Here is a 20,030-nt window from a genome sequence, read left to right as displayed (position 1 = left end):
GGGAATCTGTTGGACTCTAGGTTCTGCTGTTACATTTACTTTAGGATTTTGGTCTTATGATGGTATTTATATGCTGAACAGGCTAGAAAAAAATTGGCAGGTGGTGTGGAGACAGGGAATTGTAATTATGAGACTGCACCAGATGCTCTTGAGATGCGAGTCCAGCTCTTCCACTGTTTATTGACAGAAGCACTATTTATTGCTCAACACCTTATCTGTAAGAGAAAAAGCTTATTTTATGATTTGATGAGGAAAAAAAATAACATAACTAATGCATTGGTACAACTTTAAAGATACTATTTTACATGCGCCAGGAAACTTTATTAAGAAAATAACATTCTGTACCTCCACTGCATGGGTGGGGAGAATATAATTAGTCAGCTATCTGCTTCTTCCTGGATACTCTCAGGAACTCCCAAGCACTTCTTAAAATAAGCCCTTTCTGACTTCGTTGTTGCCTGCATGCAAGAGGAAAATTGGCTTAAGCACTGCAGTAAAGACTCAGACTTTATTGCTGATACTTAAGTAGTGGAGGGGGGTTGTTATTTTATTGCTACCCTGAGAGTGCATTTAAATAACAGTGGAATTTCCCCTTGGCTTTGCTAAAGTCAGAATGTAATAGGAGTCATATAAAGTCTCCTTAGAGATTTTGTGGGCAAAGAGGGATGTTGGAATCTTGATGAGGTAATTTCAGTCATGTTTTCTGATTTGCAGAGAACAAGTAAAAATAAAATATGAAATAATTTGAGAGTATTACAGCAATAATGCAGAAGACTTTCAAACTTTTTACCAATGGGAAATTCTGCTTTTGTAAGAAGTAATTGTCAAAATTAAAAGATTTATATTTTCATATTACTTCTTACCAGCAAAACTGCAAGTCTTCTGTGGTGACTTTGAATTAGAGTGATAACTGTGTCCTTCTCTGTTTTGGCAGATATTTGATGGAAAACAGATTCCACAAAGAATGGTGGATGGATGGAATGCCTTTTTCTTTGATGACATGGAAGAATTGGTAATATTCTAATTTCGGAAAAGTCACTAAAAGCTTGTTTTTATGGGAAAGTAATACATTTCTAACAGTGTATAAAAGAGTTATACAATGTATAAAAGAGTTAGACTTCAATATCCATAGTGTTACAACTTCCCAAATTAATCCTGTTTTGCTGAAATGAGTATCTGCTTTTTCTTGGTTTCTTTTAAATCATTTCTACATAATGTAAATCAGAAAAAATACTTTTTACTCTTAACAAACAACAGTCCAGGATTGAGGCAGTGTTAACTGTATTGATTTAACCTTATGTTACCAAGTGAAACTGTTCACAGTAGACAAACTCATAATCAGTAGTTCAGGAGGAGAAGTACTTCAGTAGCTGGAGCTGGATAAATTGTGTGTTCAATTGCCCGCAGAAGAAGCGTCTGCCTGCTCTTGGAAAGAACACTGAATCCCTTGGAGAACTCTGGTTAGGCTTGCTGCGATTCTACACTGAAGAATTTGACTTCAAGGAATATGTGATCAGCATCCGGCAGAAGAAGCTGTTAACTACGTTTGAGAAACAGTGGACGTCCAAATGTATTGCTATCGAAGGTACTCACCTGCTGAATTTGTGTTCCATCAATGAGGGAGTGATGAATGCTGTCACTTGAGGACCTGTTCTCCTTGTTGCACAGGATCCTTATGTGAGGAAGCTACCATCAGTGTTTAAAAAAAGCATTGTTTGCAATTCCTACAGCTTACAAAACGAGATTAGACTCATAACTTCTACTCTACATCAGGAAACTGCTCTTACTTTATTATGGTTAGTCACATTTTTAAAACACTCAGCATTGCTTTGCTATCATCTACTCTGTAAGGGCATTTAAAATGGAATTCTCTGTGTTACAATGAAAACTTTTTGTTGCAGTATATTTTTTGCGACTGAATTGTTTTTTTCCCTTCTTTACCCAGATCCTTTTGACTTGAATCATAATCTCGGTGCTGGAGTCTCCAGGAAAAGTAAGCTATTTATCTCTACTAATGATTGATTTCTAATGTGTTGTGTCTTTCCTGTTGTTTCAAATAACTTTGTCTTTCCTCAACAGTGACCAATTTCATAATGAAGGCATTTATCAATGGGAGAAAACTATTTGGAACCCCATTCTACCCAACTGTTGGAAGAGAAGCTGTAAGTTTTCATAGTTTTTAGCATGTTTTTAACTTCATCCACTGAATTACGCACCCAAAGCAAATCTCTTGTATGTGTTTGTCAATTTGGTGTGCACAATATATGTTATTATACATCATCTGCATAAAAAGTACAGCTTAGTATTGGGCTTCTGGATTATTAAATTCACAGGAATAGCTGGATGGGTGATGGGTATTTTTAGCAGGTTTGGGGAAAGCTTCTTTTGGTTTTGGGTTTTTGTATAAATCTTTTCATTGTGTGACATCAGGTGTTGCAGAAAACTGCCAAATTGGCTACAAAACCCAGAAACAGCTTTAGGAACTTTATTAGCTATTCATGTGGCTAAAGAAAACAGACTCACAAGGACATTTAACTTAAATGTTACTTACATTTTACTTATTTTTCCAGTTGGCGGGGAAAGTAAAGGATTGCTGCTTAAGGAAGGAAAAGGACGATGAACAACTCTTTTTCTTTTTTCTTTAATCATTTCACCTTCAAAATTTGCATTGTGAGTCAGGGTCAGGAATGTGTTCATTCAACATCACATTAGAGAAAGTGCTCCTCTGTGCTGCAGGATCCAGTCATCGATGCGTAATAGAGAACTATTTTTTTATGAGCAAATCATCTGAAATTAATGTTGTTAACATCTACTTAGAAAGGTGTTTTCTGAGACAGTTTAGAGGTCTGTTCTCCCAATGGCTTTCACCAGGATTTGTGTTTCCAAGGGATTTTGAAAGTCTTTCGAAAGTTTTGATTTCCCCTCATCATTCCCTATCTTATCTTTTCCATTTGCTTACTTTAGCTGTGTTCTTTTCTGAGTGTGTATTAAATGTTGTTTGATGCAGTGACTGTGTTCTGTTCTGTGCTGTGCCTAATAAAATAAGACCTGTTTTTATACCGGGGCTTTTGAGTACTACTGTGATACAAATAATAATGAATTGCAGTGTGGATGTAGTTATCTGTAACTGACAAGTACGTGAGCGTATGTAATAAATGTTTTTGCTAAATAGTTTATTTAATTGTTTGCGTACATGTTGAAGACAAGGCTATAGTGCTTCTGGAAAGTATATACTGTATGTTTGTGTACATGGTCATTTGTGTTCTGCCTCATCTCAGATTTGCACTGAACGTTTTACATAAGGATAGAAGCAAGACACAAAGCAGCCTTGGCATGCAGATGAGCTGTCTCTTACGTGAAGGAAGTAATGTTAGTAGTATTACATAGCATTTTATTTCTCCAAAGTGCCCAACAAAGTAGGAGTTCTCCATCTCCTTTCTAAGCCAATGCCCTGTATTGCAGCTCAGTGGTACAGAGAGGAAACTGTAGCAAAAAGGTTCAATAAATTACCTGTCTACAGTAGGACTTTGGTCCTGAGCAGGGGTTAGGACATTTCTGTTTGCACCTCTTTTTCAGTTTTTCAGGCAAGATAGTCCTTTCACAATGTTTATGTTGCTTAAAAGCTGTAAACTGTGGCCTTTGTGCTGACACACATCAGAAGTGCAGCCATCCTTAGCAAATTCCACTGGAGGGGAGTGGTACAGGTCAGCGTGCTGCTCTGTTTCCCACCCGAGCTTTGTTCTGTCTAGGGGGATATAATCATGTCACTTGGGAGGGGACACAGGCTGCTTTGGCGGGTCTGCAAGCAGTGACTCACATACCAAATAGATCATATACAAAAAATTGCCCTCTGAAGAGCCTTTGGGGAAGCAGAAGGTAGGCAGCAGGCTGGAGCCTGGTTAAGTTCTGCAAATTCAGCTGCTGGCCCTACGACTAAATATCCCTTTTTAGCCCAAACTGTTCCACATCTCTGAAAAAGCTGCTGTTATCTAGGGGAAGAAAAGGACTAGGTATAATCTAAGTAGTAGTAGAATTTAGGGAACAATATGAAATGAGAGCTGTCGGTTTTGCTTTCATTTCTCAGTCTTCTAAGTGAATGGTTTATATATGGTATCTGTTGGTTGTGTTTTGATAGGAATACTTTTTTGACTCAAAAGTGCTGACAGATGGGGAATTGGCACCCAATGACAGATGTTGTCGTGTCTGCGGAAAGATCGGTCACTACATGAAAGACTGCCCCAAGAGGAGGAGGTGAGCAATACACAGAGCTAGTGTAAAGTCTTTGAGATTAAATCAGGAGAGATTTAGATATTTGAAATTTTAACGGATATGAAGAATATCCTGAATTGCAGAGAAAATCAGAGCTTCATATCTGATCCTCAACTTCCTGTTTTTGCTTTTCTTAGGACTCTTTCGGGTCATCTCTTTAAATCTTGTATTCATGCAAGCACACACAGTAACACGAACAGTCTGTTATATGTTAATACTTATGCTTCGTGATCTATCTGTAGTTACAGCTTAGCTTAAAATTTAGGTGACTAAATTTTCTTTTTATAGTGTAAACGTTCAGATGGACTGCACAATTTGTGATGTATTTAAATAGATTTCCTGTAGTGATCATGTTGAATTTGAGTTGTTCTATAGAGCTGATAACGTACCTCTGCAAGGCAGGCAAAAGTTCATTTATTAAAAAGTAGGAGTAGTTAAAATGTACATGATTAAGGTAACATCATGCTAGTGCTTACTTAGTGATCTTGCACTTGTACATTAATTGCACTTAGGAGTTTTGGATCCTGTATTCCTGCAAAAGAAGTCCCTAGTACATGCAGGTCAACGTCTCCAGAAGAGTCTAGCAGGAACTGACAGAGAATGTGCACTCCTCACATTTTTGCATCTTTGGATTTTTAATGACCCATTCGGTGTAGGTTGTATGACTCCTCCTAAAACCTTTAGAATTTAGGTTCTGGGCTTTTTCTTTTACTCCTTATGTTCAGTTGTGTTCTTCATAATTCTTCATAAGAAGAATTCTTCTCTTCCTGCTACAAAGTCCTTGTTTACAGCCTTTTGTTCGGTCAGCAGAGTTCAAGATACCTGAAACTGGCCTGAAACCCTAAGGTGACAGCCTGACTATTTCTTTCAGCTGCTCCCTTAACATAGTCCTCACAAGCACATTGAATTGCATCACCTCTTTCCCTACATCTGCCTCAGGAAAAGAAGTTGTGATCTGCTCTTCACACCAACTGCAGCTACAGCACAGCCACACAGACTCTCTCTCAAATTGTATATACAGCTCACAAAATAGTATTAATATTTCACAACCCTGCAGATAACCATGTGGAAAAAGACCGTTGCTTCTTGTCTGGGTTCCTGATCACTAGTTCTTCTCCTGTTTGTTGTATTAGTACTGAGTGTTTGAAAGAGCCTCAGTGCTTGCTTTCACATCCTGTCTAGGCTCAGGATGCTAATATACTCTTACAGAGAAATATGCCATCTCCAGTCAGGCAAGGTTATATCCACAAGATACAGCTCACTTGTTTTGTGTATGTTCTGGCTCAGTGGGATTGTTGCATAGAACTGGCAGGTTAAGTCTGTTTATACAATCCGGACCATTCTGGGGAGTTTCTGAGTTCATTGAGTTTATACAAACAGGTTGTTAACCAGCCCACATTCTGAAAGTGTTTTTCTGGGTTTCCTAAGTTGTGTTCTGGTACAGCTGTTGGTTATGTGACCATTTCCTTTGAACATACCAATATAACAACTTGACAGATTCTTTTCTTGCGTGTGTGTGTGTGATTTTGTGATACTGCTAATAAAAGTTATTTTTCAGGTTGAAGAAAAAGGAGAATGAGAAAGATGATGAAAAGGAAGTGAAAGAAGAGGATAGAGAAACAAGAGAGAAAAGGTGTTTCATCTGTGGCGATGTGGGTCATGTTAGAAGAGATTGTCCTGAATTCAAACAAACCCGTCAGAGAAATAATAGTGTGCCAGGTAAGTTGGTTTGTGTGTGCTAGTATAATTTGAGGTCCTTTGGTATTATCTTAAAAAATACCCCTGCAACGAATTATTTCAGTCATCGTAAAGACAGTTTTTAGCCTAAGTGGTGTTTTTCTTCAAGGGGAGTAATGCCTCCTGAAGTACAGTCTTTGCATGGGTGGTAAAAATGCACTCAGCAGTAAGTATAGTGTACTACAGGGTATTGCGTTGTCTTCCACTCACAATGGGTGCATTTAGGAGTAGTAATAATAGCAATAATTGAATGCATTTCCTCTCCCAAATGTTTCTCAAATGTTAGCTAACCCTCTATCATCTGTGAGAGGTAAGTAAATATATTTTCACCAAAAATCAGTGGTCTGACAGTAACACTAACAAAAAACATACAGATGCATTAGGACACTAGATTTCAAATTACTGTTAGTAATTAGAGACAAGTCTAATTGCAAACACATTCAACCTTAGGAGGTCCATGAGAAGTAGAGAAAGCAATCATAAAGGAACTTCAGAGAGAACCTTGCTGCTTTTCTGTATTCTGATAGCACTTACTCTTTTTCAGTTTTCCTTTTTTTGCCCAAAGTTTCTGCTGTTGCTATTTAAAATCCCTACTATTTAAAATCACTACTGCTTACAGTAGTAGTGTGGAAACCTATATAAACCTGTATAAAGTAGCGGTCATGCCTGATAGCAAAGTGAGCTTTGTTCATGCTGGAATTTATGTTAGTCAGAATTGCATTTTGGGTTTAGCTGCTATACCTATTAATATCAACTGTTGCCAGTAGAGGGAAAGTTTTCCACTTAAAGGAGAGAAGACGTTAAAGTGATTTACCCATTCTGCCTCTGAGGGTTAAGGGATCGCTGACTCCAGTTCTGTGTTCATTGTTGTGTCATCCATAACCTTGTGGGGTTTATTAACATTTTCTTTCCTTGATTAGGCACCCAGTTGGTCCGAAGCATGGTAAATTCACAGCTAGTGGCTGTGGGTCAGCAACAAGCAGAACGACCCTTGCGCACTAGACAGTCGTCAGAATGTGTAAGTTCCAATTAGCTATAGTACTGAAGTAAGCAAGCTGTAGCAAACCAGCGATCCTGGGCCATGCTAGGAACAGGTTTGCACAGGGTTTTCACAACAGATTCTGGACTTGATAATGACAACATTGCACTCTGCCAGTTAATGAAACTTGGATTTATAATGTATATAATATATATAATGTAGTGTCTCTTGGAGAGCATTTGTGATCTATCAGTACGGAAACAAATTGTCAGATTTCATCTGAGAGACCTTGCAATTCTGAAAGGCCAACTTGACTACCTTTGAGATTTAAGCTAGGTTGCCATTTGGAGTCTTGTGTTTCGTTATTCTGGAGTTACTAAAGGAGGTGAAGCAGAGCTTATTGCTAGCATGCTGAAGTTTCTGACTGTCATGATTCTCTGTGGTTTAAAAGAACTCTATTAAGGCACTGTCATGAACAGGCAGGGAACACACATGAATCGTACTTCAGTTCAGATGTCACACAGGCACAAGTCTGCCAGAGCACACCAGAAGCACAAATTTTAGTAGTTTTCTCTTAGAATTTGTTCAAGTCTCGATAAAATATGTTTAACCTGGGTATTTGAGCAAATACAACTGTTGGCATTTATTGTTTTTGGAGTACAGAATACAGCAGAAATTGATTTATTTTAAGCTATTAGTCTGAGAAACACATGCCTGCTAATGAAGCTGGCAAGTAAGCAAACATAGTAATCAGGGCTGCTGATCACAAATGCTCTTTGTTCAGTTTACTACTTCAGATGTGGAGTATTTCCTAACTGATAAGCGTTTATCGGAATGTTTCGTCCAGTAACAGAGACTTTATGAAGTCGTTTTTACAATGATGTGCTGTTAAGGAGGGACTGATAGCAGCCCTAATCTAACTGAAGGGCTGAACTGCCACCATGCTATCGCATGACACAGGAGTATCTCTGTAGGAGCCTTTTATTTCTGCTTGGGAAACTGAAGCTGGACATGTGGGTGCACACAGTCAGGCACATCATGCACACCAGACCTACTGCATGTGCACGTTCTTGTGTCATCTGGAGGTCATGGGCTCTGTGTTTGTGTGTTGCATGGTTGTCATTTGGCCAGGGTTTCTTGGTGAATATATGCTGTCCAGGAATATTTTGAGGAGAATGGGAAGGGGAGTGTTAGTGGAGCAAGAGGGAGAGAAAAGGGAAAGCAGGAGTGTGGAAGCAGACCAAGAGGCTAGAGCTTAACATTTCTCCTCTTCAGCTGCTGGCGTGCCCAAGGCATGCTTGCAGTGGTTTAATGTTTGCAGGAAGGCTGTAGTGTGCTCTGTTTTCTAAACATTTAAACTGTTAAACTAGTTATTGTCTTTCAAATCCCAGGCTTTACCTTCTCATCCTGGTTTGATAGGAAGGTATAGGAGGCACTCATACAGGAACAGTTGGAACAGCAGCAGGGAGCAATCCCAGCTCCTGGACTTCATGTTTTGCCCAGACAGTCACACAGCATGCTGCTGTAAGGAACACTGAAAGGCTGGCATGGGGAAGTCCTGCAGACCTCTGCTTACGAAAGAAAAGTGACTGCCAGTTAAAACAGACAGGCAAGCAGTCATGGATAGTGACAAGCTGCAGAGCCCTTTAACTAAAGATGTTTGCCAGCAGCTGAGTTACTTGGAGCTAAGCTGTCTGTAGTTCATGGAGAGAGACAAGCAACTCCAGGGGGAGTTGAGATCTGAAATTCAGGTAATCATCCTTGGTTTAGGTAGTTGTCTGTCATTTGAATTCCCCTCTGGAGACATCTGTCTTGATGGCATCACTATCTTGTCTCAGCGCTTAAAACCAGATTAGGTTAATCCAGACACTGGTAATAAATTTTGGCCATTAAAATGGGGAACTCTTTTCTCAGCCACCCCAGTTCTGGAAGTGCTTCTCTACTTAGTTGCAATACCAGAGAGATGAAATAGGCTTGTATGCCCATTTCATTTGTTTCTGTTGCTGGTGAAAGGGAAAGCTTTGTAAGAGCTTTGCAAAGGCTATGATAATTTCTGTTCCTGTGCCTTTAGCCATGGCCTAACATCAGGATGTGGAGGTTGAAAGTGGGGTTTTGGAGTTTCAATTTCTTGTTTAACAGATTAAATAAAAATTGAAGAAATACTAGGAGCTTACTTTGGAATGATGTTAAAAAGTGTCTGTAGTAATAAGAACCACTCTATTTAGAGGTAAGGTAATGAGTTATGAAATTCCGAGCTGTAAATAAGTAGGGTGGGGAAGACATGATTAAAAGCCAGAAACAGATGTGTGAGGAGTCTAATGAGGAGCTTGGGGCTGATGTTTGTTCAGAATGATGTTTATGGTGGTGGGATGTGCCACATTAACAGACCAAATTATCTGATGGTGAAAAAGCAGTGTCAGTCTAACTACCTATTTAAACCAGGAGGAACTTGGGCACAGTATTTGGGGTGTTGCTGGGGAGCGCTTTGCCTTTTTTTATGCATAGTGTAATGCAGTGAGTGCTTATTAAACACCATTAAATAGCTAGTGAACTAATCAGAAATACATACTTTTTTTTCCCCTCCAGTCTGATTCGCATCAGTCATCTTACTCTCCACAACCTCAACAATTTACACAGAATTCCTCTCAGCCAGCCTCCATTAACCAGACTCAACCACAACCAATATCCCAGTCTAAGCACGTTCCGCAACCACAGCAGGGTGCACAGCCACCCCATCAGGTCCAGCTGCCTTTGTTTAACTTTCCCCAATCTCCCCCAGGTCAGTATTCCACCTTGCATAACCTGGGACTGCTTCAGATGCACCATCACCACCAAATTCAGCTTCCCAACACTTCTTGGCCTATTCATGGGCCCGTTATTCACTCTGCACCGGGTAACCCTCCTCATTCTACAAATGTTCCATTTTCTATGAGATCTGGCAGCAGCAGCACCACAAATAACCAGAGCAGTGTAAGCTTGAATGATCCCAGTATCATCTTTGCACAGCCTGCTGCCAGGCCCATGGGAATCCCCAGCACTTCTCATGAGGGACACTGGCACAATCCTGTGACTCCAAACTCACTGGTGAACAATGGCACTGTGGGGAATTCAGGTAACTCTTCTCTGTTGTATCAAACCTCTCGCACTTTGTGTACAAGTGTTAAGTGTTACAGAAACAGCTAACTCAACGTGTTTGATATTAAAAATATGATGCTTAAGAAACTTAAGTCGTCACCTTCACTGTCTTAACATTTCCATAGGAAAAAAAATCAGGCATTTTTGATCATTTTGATCATTGTAACTTCTAAGCATTGGTCCTGTCTGCTGTTAATGGCTGTGCAGGACATGAGAAATCATGCATTCAACTGAGAAATGGTCTAATAATTGTTTGAGGCTAAAGCATGTTTCTGTGAATATGCTTCTGTTTGTGTTAAGTAGTTTATTAGGTGCATGCTGAGACTGCAGCTACAAACTTGGAGACTGGCAGAATTATGTTTGTGCAAGTTGAATGTTGCCTCCTTGCATTGAGTGCAGCATAACATGATCTTGGGCATTCTTTTTTCCTGTAGTTTATCCAGCCACGTTTAACTGCCATAATCTCAATATTGTTTCCTGAAAATACTTCATACATTTTTTCCCTGCAATAAAGTGGGCAACAGTGCCTTATACCAAAGCCAAGTACATTTGTATGCTTGAGGCTGAGGAAAGCAGTACGTTGTGATTAAAGCCTGTAGTTTTCTGTGCATCAGAAACCATGGCAGCCCCTAAATTTTAACTGTTATATTTCAATCATGATAATGGTCTTTTGATTTATTCTGAGTGTGTAACTCCTATGTTTGAAAAACTATATCCATCATACAATGTGCTGATGCAGTTGCTCATCACAAGATGGAAATGCTGAACCTCCTTTCTCTGCACTGATAAGGCGATTTGATGGCAACAGTAGATTTTCAGCTGAGCCAAGAGTGTTGGATGAGGTATAATTCACCAGTGAGTTGCAGCCATTTGTTGAGATGCTGGAGATACTTGTTCTATTCAGAGCTCTGTGGGGAATATATATTAGAGGATACAGAAGCTGCTCCCAGTGTTTTCTGTGCTTTCAGTGGGCTTTGTCCCTGTCTCTCCATTTCTGATCTTAATCCTCTGTCCAGGCTCGTCTGCGCCCTCCTCCATGTCCACCCCTGCTCTGACTTTCTCAAGCAGCTCCTTCCAATCCAAGTCTTGTTACTCAAGGAGCTGCTTTCTTTCAGACAAGCTCCCCAAATCCTAATTTCTGCTCCATTCTCCTTTTAACACATCCCATTTCTCATCATGTAGTTGGTCAGGCCCTGTCTTCAGTCTTTTTTCCTTTTGCTCTGTTTGTTTGCCTCCACTGTCATTGTGCCTGCACAGGTTTCCCAGTTTTCTTGTGCCGTCAGTCACGCTATTTTTTTCCCCCCATTGCTCAACTTCCATCTATTTCCAATCTTATCACACTCCTTTTCCTAGTTGCCAGTCCCAGTATTTTTTCCTCTTTGTATTTAAATCAGTTTTGTTTCCTGTTTGGCTTAGATGCCATCAAGGTGGGGTCGTTGGGTAGGCACACATAGTGATGAGCTGTGTGCTCTGCTTGAAGCTGCTTTCTTACTTGCTTGGGATATTTGAGAACACTTAGGTTCATGGAAACTGTCTTGGCTCACATAACTTTGACTTGGAAGGAGGAACTTTTTGATCAGAAATCAGATTGTTACAAGTTTCAGACACGTTTTTTTCATGCACACTCCATGTTTTATTGTATAAACGTGTTGCTTTTATTTAATGGAAGTCTGTCTGCAGGTATTTTTCTGATGAGCATGAAGGGGAACTGATAACACTGAGAAGGATAGTTACTTACATTTCTTTATTAATTTTTAAATATACATTGATCTAGTGTTTAAATTAGCAGGCATTGCTTTGTCTTATAAAATTGGGAGCTATGAATACAGCATTTGCCATCAACTGTTGTGTGTCCTGCCTCCTTGGATGCTTGATTTCTCATCCTTAATGCTGCAGTAATTCTGGATTTGTAAACAGAATAGTTACAATTTATGTACCTACTTAAAAAGCTTTAATTTTCCTCTCTCAAAACTCCATTTTAAGTCGGTCCGATGACCTAGCTACCAAGTTTCTTAAGCATACAAGAATTAGTGGCATTCCAGTGTACATCCAAGATTTCTTGCAGTAGGATAATAGCTTTCATGTCACAGCTGTGTCAGTGATAGTGAATATTGTTGTGGGATCAGATATTAGTAACATTGTTCAGCCCTTGTGTTTTTCATCACGAGAATGACACGGGAATAGTGAAATTGTAGGTCTTGATTTTAATACTGATTCATCCTCTGTCTTTCTCCCCAATAAATTCTGTTCTAGTGAATAATGAAGTAATTTAGGTGATAATTTTTACTGATGTATATTTAAAGAAGAGCGAGAGTAGCACATCAGACTAATCTCACTAAGTCCCCTACAAATGGTTATTTAAGATGTAAATTGTATTTGTGACTTACTGTTTAATTATTTCAACTTGCAATGTGCTTTTCCCTTTCAATTGAAAACTAGATCAGGGTTTCCAAGGACAGTTTGGTAAAATGAACCCTCCTTCTGTCCCTTGGGACCATGGGACCCCTACCCATTTTCCTCTCCTCCGAGGAGCGTGGCCTTACAATATGCCTCAGAACTACATGCAGCAGGGAAATGCCAGCTACCCACCGAACAAACCTTTCTACCCTCAAGGTACTAGAATTAGTATATGAATCAACAGCTCATGCAACATGTCTCTTTACTGTCTCAAAGGCTTTAAAAGCCAAGGAATCATGTTTCAATTGCTAGGCTCCCTGGAACCATAATGAATCCAAGAGTCAAATCAACGCTTCGGCTTCCTGTATGGATGGATGGATGGATGAAAATCGTTGTGGGAGGGATGGGGTTATAGCAAATTCTGAAAGCTGATTTGCAGTCTGTTGCCTCTTCTCCTTCACTGCTGCTGTCTCACTGTTACAGCCACCTCTGCTTCAATAGAGGTTAAGATGATTTGCCCATGAGCGTGTTAAAATGAAGACGTTTTTGTCCTAATTCCTTGTGTTGTGGAATGACTTACATAGATAGAAACTTGCAAGACCAGAGAATAATCCAGGGTGGAAGGGGCCTCTGGAGTCAGCCAGTCCAACCCGGCTGCGGTCAGAGCAGTTAGGTCAGGTTCAGTTACTCATGGTGCTCTGAAGGACTGACTTTATCTCAACTCTTTCTGATGCCAGTGAGTGGTAAAGGTGTTCAGCGTCTGGCAGGGTGTAGGAAGAAGACCTTTGGCTCCATCAAAAGAGAAACTATGCTCAAATTTTACTCAGAGTCCTTGCAGTTACCATGTAGTTGGGTCACCTAGTATAAAGAGAGATACTGGCACCAAACCTGTTTTTCAGAATCCATTTGCTGTAGCAAGGTGTCCAAGTGAGACCCAGATTTAAAAATCCTGGAGTTATATTTGTTAAATAACTTAAGCAATGCAACAAAATTATGATCGTGAGGGAATTTTGGAGCTAGGATGAAGGTAATGACTGCATTGTCCCATTAAATGGGTTAGTTGTGCAGACAGCATTTGTGTCAGGCTAGTAAATGGCTTTATTTCTATTTATTTCTAAGTAAGATTAGTACATTGAATATAGCCAAGCACTGTTAAATATATTTAACTTGCTGAAGTAATTGTAATCCATTTTCTTTTAGCTGGTCCACTGATGCAGAGTAACCAGCGGTTCTCGCTTCTGTCTCAAGGACACCCACACTTGAATCTGAATTACATTCAACAGAAAAAGTGAAATTCATTGGGCTTGGGGGAGGGTGGGGGGAGGAGGGGAGGAAGAAAATTCAGGTTCTGATTTAAAACCTTAATGCAACATGTTTAGATACAAGATTATTTAAGACTGTTTTTAAACTGTATCATTTGTACATAGATATGAACTATAGTTTTTACTAGTATCACGAAGCCGAGTGATACAAATTTCATCTATTTTATTACCCTATTTTTAAGGGGAATTGTGTTTTGGTTTATCTTGATAAACTGTAAAGAGAGAGAATTTTTAAAATTAAGTTCTTTATTTTCTATTAGCTGTATTCATACTTTGGTTGCTTCAGACTTTATATATATTGTTCTAAAAAAAAAAAAAAAAGAGAATAAAATTAGAAGGGGATTTCATGTGTTTAAAAATTTGTCACTTCTATTCTTTACAGAACGATGTAGTGCCAAAAACCTTTTTAAAAGAAAAATAAAACTGCAAAAAAAAAAAAGAAGACTTTTTCCTCTTCCCTCTTTGTATGCATGCTTGCATCGAACTGGCATCAGGAAACCAGGATAATAAAAATAGCTTTAATTCAGGTCTCTCAAAGAAAGAAGATATGAAGGGGGAGAAGCTTTACCAAGTCATACCAGCAGCAGGCCTGGTTTTCCCCATGCTGCTGCCATTGTACGTGCTGTTCACAGCCAGTGTGTCTTGTAAAACACTTGATTTGAGGGAAGAGCATACCTGCTTTTCTGTTCATAAACCTTGCACTACAAACTACTCTAGAAAAATCAGACTGCTGTAAAGTAATTTGAAAGAGGATTGTCCATAAATTCACTCAGCATATTACTCTCTGTTATCAACACTCATTAAGCTATAAATGCAGTGTTCAGGAGATAGATAAACTTGTCATCCCTGCTCTTGAAGCATGACTATGACTAAAGGGATGGTACACAAGGGGTTTAACACAACTGATTTCCTGCAATACATAATTAAATGTACCATAATTAAATGGATAGGAGCTTAATGATTCTCAATTTGAAAGACAAGAGACTTGCTGAATGCTAAATTCACTGAGAGAAGGTAGAGCTGAGCCTGACTGCATCATATTCTGTCAGAGGTAGGACATAAACTATGCTTAAAGTAGCGGCTCACTGTCTGTAAGTACACCAAGTAACCTGTTGCTGAAAAAGAGTTGTGGTGTTTTGTACTACTTGAAGCTTCTAAACTGTCTGACAATGGTAGAATTAAGGACGATTCTTACACAGCTGTTACTGGTTCTTTTGTGTGTCAGACAGTTGTTTTAAGTTACCTCTTGCTTTTAGTAAACACACTGGATTAGAACAGTCTTAGCTTCTTTCCTGGACTGGAGGCTTGAGATCATTCAGGCTGGTAGCCCTGCAGGGTCTGTCACTTGAACATATTCACTTTGGCACCTGATTTGAGAATGAAGTCAGTTTCAACTAAACAATCTAAACAAAGTATAATGAAAGAAACAGCAAGGAGCCTTTCAAGACAAAACCCCTATTTTTTTATTGCTCTTCACTGTTTTTTACAGGCCTTGAGAAAAACAATTTAAAAACAGACCTCACATTCTATCATGAGGATAAGTAGCTACATAAAAAGTGTCCTTACCTTTCTTTTAGTTAAAAAACCAAACAAACAAGACTTATACAAGAGGAGAAATATTAAAGAAATGGACTGCTAAAGCAGCCAGTACACATCCAGCTGTCCCATAACGCAGAGAGGACAGTATTAGACTGCAGTTCAAGGTCGCTAAACTGTGTGCTGGATTTAGTTTGTTATTCATTCCCTCGCCGACTCTTCTTGTGACTCTTCTTAGATCTGAAGCAGAAAAAGAAAAAGGCCACATGACACAGTACTAGTCATTGCTTTGAAAGACCAAAGTGATTGACAGTAGTAAGTGGTGTTTTCTATGGTAAACTATGGATAGTGTGACTTGACTGCAATCCTGAGGAGGGAACTGTGTGAAATACTTGGATCTCCAACACTGTAAGAAGACCTTCAGTTGCCAAGATTAAATAACAAGTGAGAGCTCCTACAGCAGTACACATACCCTTCAGAAACAGGCCAAGCCTTTACCTTTCAGGCGATTTGGAATGACTTCTGTGTCTGTGGCTACGATGATGCCCTAGGAGATAAAAAAAAGTAACAGTTACTTCCATAGACCCTGCAATTCTTTGTTGTTTTGCTCATGCTTCTAGTGACCAAGTGTACTCGATAATGCCAGAGCAACCCCCCTCTTCATTCTGCACTCAAATTAACCTGGCAAATACCTGAAAAACTTACTCAAGTTAATTTTGCATGTATTAAGGGATTTCTCTGGCTGTGCTTTCATATAACTAGCAATTTTATGAGCCAGATTAAGCTCCTGCACTACTTTCTTGATCTTGACTTCTTGCAGTGGATGTTCTGCTGATAAAGATTTGCCCATCTTTAAGTGGCAATATTACCTGGAGATTTAGATCTTGATCTGTGGCGCCTCTCCCTGGATCTGCTCCGATGTCGCCTCGGGCTTTTGCTGCGATGCCTCTCCCGGCGTGGCGATGGGCTGAGGGAAAGGAAGCTTTTGAGACAGCCATACTAAAACTGCACACATGCCAGGATTAAATAATAGAGTAAAATACTACCTTCTTCTCTTTGGAGAGCGGCTTCGCCTGTAGTTGGGGTAGAAAAGAAAAAGTCACTAAAAATCATCAGCAGAACCAGCTGTTTAATTTTCAGGGCTTCCCTTGCACTCCCCCCTGTGTGCTCAGTCAGTGTGTGTCTGGCCTGCTGCACAGAAGGCTTCTGGGCTGCCCCATACAGTGAGCAAATGAGGTCAGTGATGAGTTTTTCCTGACTTACTATCTAAGAACTGTTAACTGGATTATCTCTGCAGCCTCTGGGTGACAGGAGAACAAAGCACTTGGTTCTCCTTAATATCTTCACTATATTGTCCAATTTAGCTAAAGTTGGCCAGCAAGTTCAAGAGTTACAGAAGGACTAGAGAAGTAGGCAGACAGGGTGAGCGCGGCTGTGCACTGCAGCTCCTTCCTTCAGAAAGCAGCTAAAGGAACTAGGAGGTATAAAAGATCCTGGCTGCACTGTCATCTTCTGTGCTTTGCTCCAGCCGTCTGCAGTATGACAGGTAAAACATTGCTCAAGAAGAGCCACGTCACCTTCTTGGAGACCTGCTCCGGCTCCGTCTGTACCGCACAGCGGGAGATCTGCGAGGTTTATCCAGGTCCCTGTAGCCTCTTCTGCGGTGGTCAGGAGATGGTGCTCGTTCCAGCTGGAAACCATGGCAGGAAGGGGGGAGTTTTGTTTCATTAAGGTTTTTATCAGTAAAAATCTCTGAGTAATTAATATAAATTACACCAATCCTGTGAATAGGCTTCCCCATCCTCAAGTTTTTCATATTCAGAAGTGAGTGGTACTGCCTGAGCTTGCCAAGTGGAAATTCAAAGTCACCTCTCACTGTTCATTCTTAGTACAGTAGAATTGACTATGATGGTCACCATAACCTTCATCACCTTTAGTTCTCTCCATTATAATGCATGTAAAACAATTTATCCAAAATATATTTAACACAGAGCAGATCCAGATTTGTGAACTTCAGGAGACAGAAAAGGTGGACAAACACAGAGCATTTGAGAACGACTCCAAGGTGTAACAAGTTCTCACAAGCAGCGCATATGAAAATACATTAAGGGAGAGATAAGAGTTGAAAGCAGCCTCCTGGTGCCTCCCCTCAAATACTTCTCACAGGCCATAAAGTGTTCTGCAGTGGTCCAACACCAGCTTTAGCTATCCCTTCCCAAAACAGTTCACCAACCTTTTCATCTTCCTCTTCCTCCTCCTCACTAGATTCTACATCATCCATGTCTTCTTCCAAAGCACTAACACGAGGCTCGAGTTGCTCAGCTTCTTCCAGAACATATCGTTTCTATGAGAAATTACAACTTTAACCCAAGTAAGCACAAACACCTGAGGAGGCAGCTCGTGTGCCAGAAGGCATGGGTATTGTACTTCAACACAGCAAGCCAGCAGCTGATTCAACTATTGAATCTGATGCAGTAAAGAATTCCATAACCATCTTTTCCAAACCTGTAATCGAGGCAGAATGATGTCACATACACGTTCCTCGTGGAGCAGTTCATCAATGAATTCATCCACGTGCATCAGTTCAAATTCTGGGGGAGCAAAAAATAGCATTTAGAAGACAAAGATGAACACTAGTGGCTAGAGTAAAGATGAGACACTTCAGACAATGTATGTCAAGTGGGTTGTACAAACAACACTTATAAAATTCTCAAAGATGAGGAAAATCATTAGGCCTATCTTGCAAAAAGGCAATTACTGCACAGCTGGGATTAGCAGTGCTTAAACCAGCACTCCAGTGGTGTTTTCTCTGGTATTTATGGAACAGTGTTTCAGTGCCCTACAGAAAACACCACCACTTAGGGAAAAGAAAATAAGCAAGGCAGTTCTTATTTATATAAGTCAGCAAGACCAGCAGCAGACTATCCAAAGGATGAATAAATAAAGTAAGGTTTCAAAAATGTCATTATGCCACAATTTTTAAGCTTATATTACTAAAAAGAATCTTTATCTAGCATACAGGTCACCTACGAGGTACTAAGAACCCACCAAGTAAGAGCACTTACCCCCATTTCTGTTCTGACTTTTGATTTTTCGATAGTCGTTATACAGTGGTTCCAGGTACTTGTAGCAGTCAATGGCAGTGCCCGTCAGCCTCATGTACAACGCACCAAGCATTCGGACATACCTGAAATTAAACCATTCTGTGGAACTCGGCTTTTGGTAAAGTTAGAAGTTTAGATAAAAGAAGAGTTTTTCCCTGTAAGATTCTGAGGAAAATCAGTACAGTGAAATAAACAGAATACACAAGCTTTTAGATTTTCTCCTTCAAGTATACATATATACAATGTCTATATACTCAAGTATACATATATGATCTTTGTATTGATACATTATCACTCACAAAGACAAAAGAAATACTGAAGAAAAAGTAGATTAATATGGCTCCCTTAATCACAGAATCCCAGACTGGTTTGGATTAGATGGAACCTTAAAGCTCATCCAGCTCCAACCCCCTGCCACGGGCAGGGACACCTTCCACTAGAGCAGGTTGCTCCAAGCCCCTGTGTCCAACCTGGCCTTGAACACTGCCAGGGATGGGGCAGCCACAGCTTCTCTGGGCACCCTGTGCCAGCGCCTCAGCACCCTCACAGGGAAGAGCTTCTGCCTAATATCTAATCTCAATCTCCCCTCTGTCAGTTTAAAGCCATTCCACCTTGTCCTGTCACTACAGGCCCTTGGTAACAAGTCCCCCCATATTTCTTGTCAGCCCCTTTAGGTACTGAAGGTGGATTAATGCACCTCATTCTAAATGCTTCAGGTGGAGGCATCCTATCCCAGCACATCAACAGGAGGTATCCCATCCACATGGCACAGAGGCAAGCATTCCAACAACCAGGTGACAAGGAGAGCAGTCTCAACAGCAACAGGAAAGCCAGAGTTTTTAGTAAGAAGAGTTTATCAGGGCCCACTAAAAGCCAAACCATACCCTGAGGTTTCCCTGGCTGTTTTGACCCGTTTCATCCAGTAAGACAACAAAGGAGGCGAAAAAAAAAAAATCAAGCCACCAACTTACTTGAAGTCCTCGTTTTTTATGAACTCCACGATGATGTCCTTTTCGGGCTGGATCTGCAGCATCTTCAGCGTCAAGCACAAGAACGGCGTGGGCTTAATGTTCCCGCCATAGACGCCCCCCACGTACTTCAGCTCCATGGCCTTGTCCACCACCAGCTCGGCTACGAGAGGGACGGGCCGTCAGCACGACTCCGCGCCGGGCCCCTCCCGCCCCAGCCCGCCCGCCATACCCGTCAGGCCGAAGCACTCCTCCTTCCAGTACTTAGACTCGTAGATACGGGTGCGGATGATCTTCTCCACCAGGTACTGCGGGTTGGTGCCGTGGATGCTGTGCGCGTCCTTCACCGTCCGGTTCGCCATGGCGGCCGCTACACCGCTACACCGCTCCGCTCAGCACCGGGCCGCGCCGCCCCGCTCCCCTTCCGTGAGGCGCTGCGCCCGCTTCCGCTTCCAGGTCTCCTCTGGCGGCCGCCATCTTATGTTCGGGCTAGAACACTCCCTTCACGCTTCGGGGCGCCAGGAGCAAACATGGCGGCGTTGTTCTCGATCGGCCTTTTCCCGCCCCTTCTGCGCGCGCCGCG

General features: G+C 40.8%; 2 protein-coding genes across 4 annotated transcripts in view; one reads left to right on the top strand and one right to left on the bottom strand.

The window, feature by feature from the left end:
- The window catches only part of TUT4 (terminal uridylyl transferase 4), a 48,682-nt gene extending 34,464 nt beyond the window's left edge, over positions 1-14,218 (top strand). For 2 of the 3 annotated variants that reach the window (XM_030493845.1, XM_030493846.1), the window contains exons 21-30: positions 935-1,012; positions 1,408-1,585; positions 1,946-1,993; positions 2,080-2,162; positions 4,136-4,251; positions 5,828-5,988; positions 6,927-7,024; positions 9,572-10,097; positions 12,560-12,733; positions 13,718-14,218. In XM_030493845.1, coding sequence (XP_030349705.1) covers positions 935-1,012; positions 1,408-1,585; positions 1,946-1,993; positions 2,080-2,162; positions 4,136-4,251; positions 5,828-5,988; positions 6,927-7,024; positions 9,572-10,097; positions 12,560-12,733; positions 13,718-13,809 — 1,554 coding nt within the window. In that variant the 3' untranslated portion in view covers positions 13,810-14,218. The remainder of the gene's footprint in view (positions 1-934; positions 1,013-1,407; positions 1,586-1,945; positions 1,994-2,079; positions 2,163-4,135; positions 4,252-5,827; positions 5,989-6,926; positions 7,025-9,571; positions 10,098-12,559; positions 12,734-13,717) is intronic. The other variant, XM_030493847.1, reaches the window with a different exon arrangement.
- Positions 14,068-19,893, bottom strand: PRPF38A (pre-mRNA processing factor 38A). Its single transcript, XM_030493848.1, has 11 exons — positions 19,680-19,893; positions 19,451-19,610; positions 18,441-18,562; positions 17,881-17,966; positions 17,609-17,719; positions 16,953-17,065; positions 16,422-16,448; positions 16,245-16,342; positions 15,874-15,922; positions 15,083-15,615; positions 14,068-14,142 (listed from the first exon to the last, which is right to left on the bottom strand). The coding sequence occupies exons 1-10, from the start codon at positions 19,807-19,809 to the stop codon at positions 15,573-15,575; spliced, it is 939 nt and encodes a 312-aa protein (XP_030349708.1). The 5' UTR covers positions 19,810-19,893; the 3' UTR covers positions 14,068-14,142; positions 15,083-15,572.
- Positions 19,894-20,030: the final 137 nt, after the last annotated feature.

The sequence above is a fragment of the Strigops habroptila genome, chromosome 8 (assembly GCF_004027225.2).
Source record: "Strigops habroptila isolate Jane chromosome 8, bStrHab1.2.pri, whole genome shotgun sequence".
NCBI classification, from domain to species: Eukaryota; Metazoa; Chordata; class Aves; order Psittaciformes; family Psittacidae; genus Strigops; species Strigops habroptila.
Note: the sequence above shows the minus strand (reverse complement) of the source record. Positions and strands in the feature narration are given on the sequence as shown.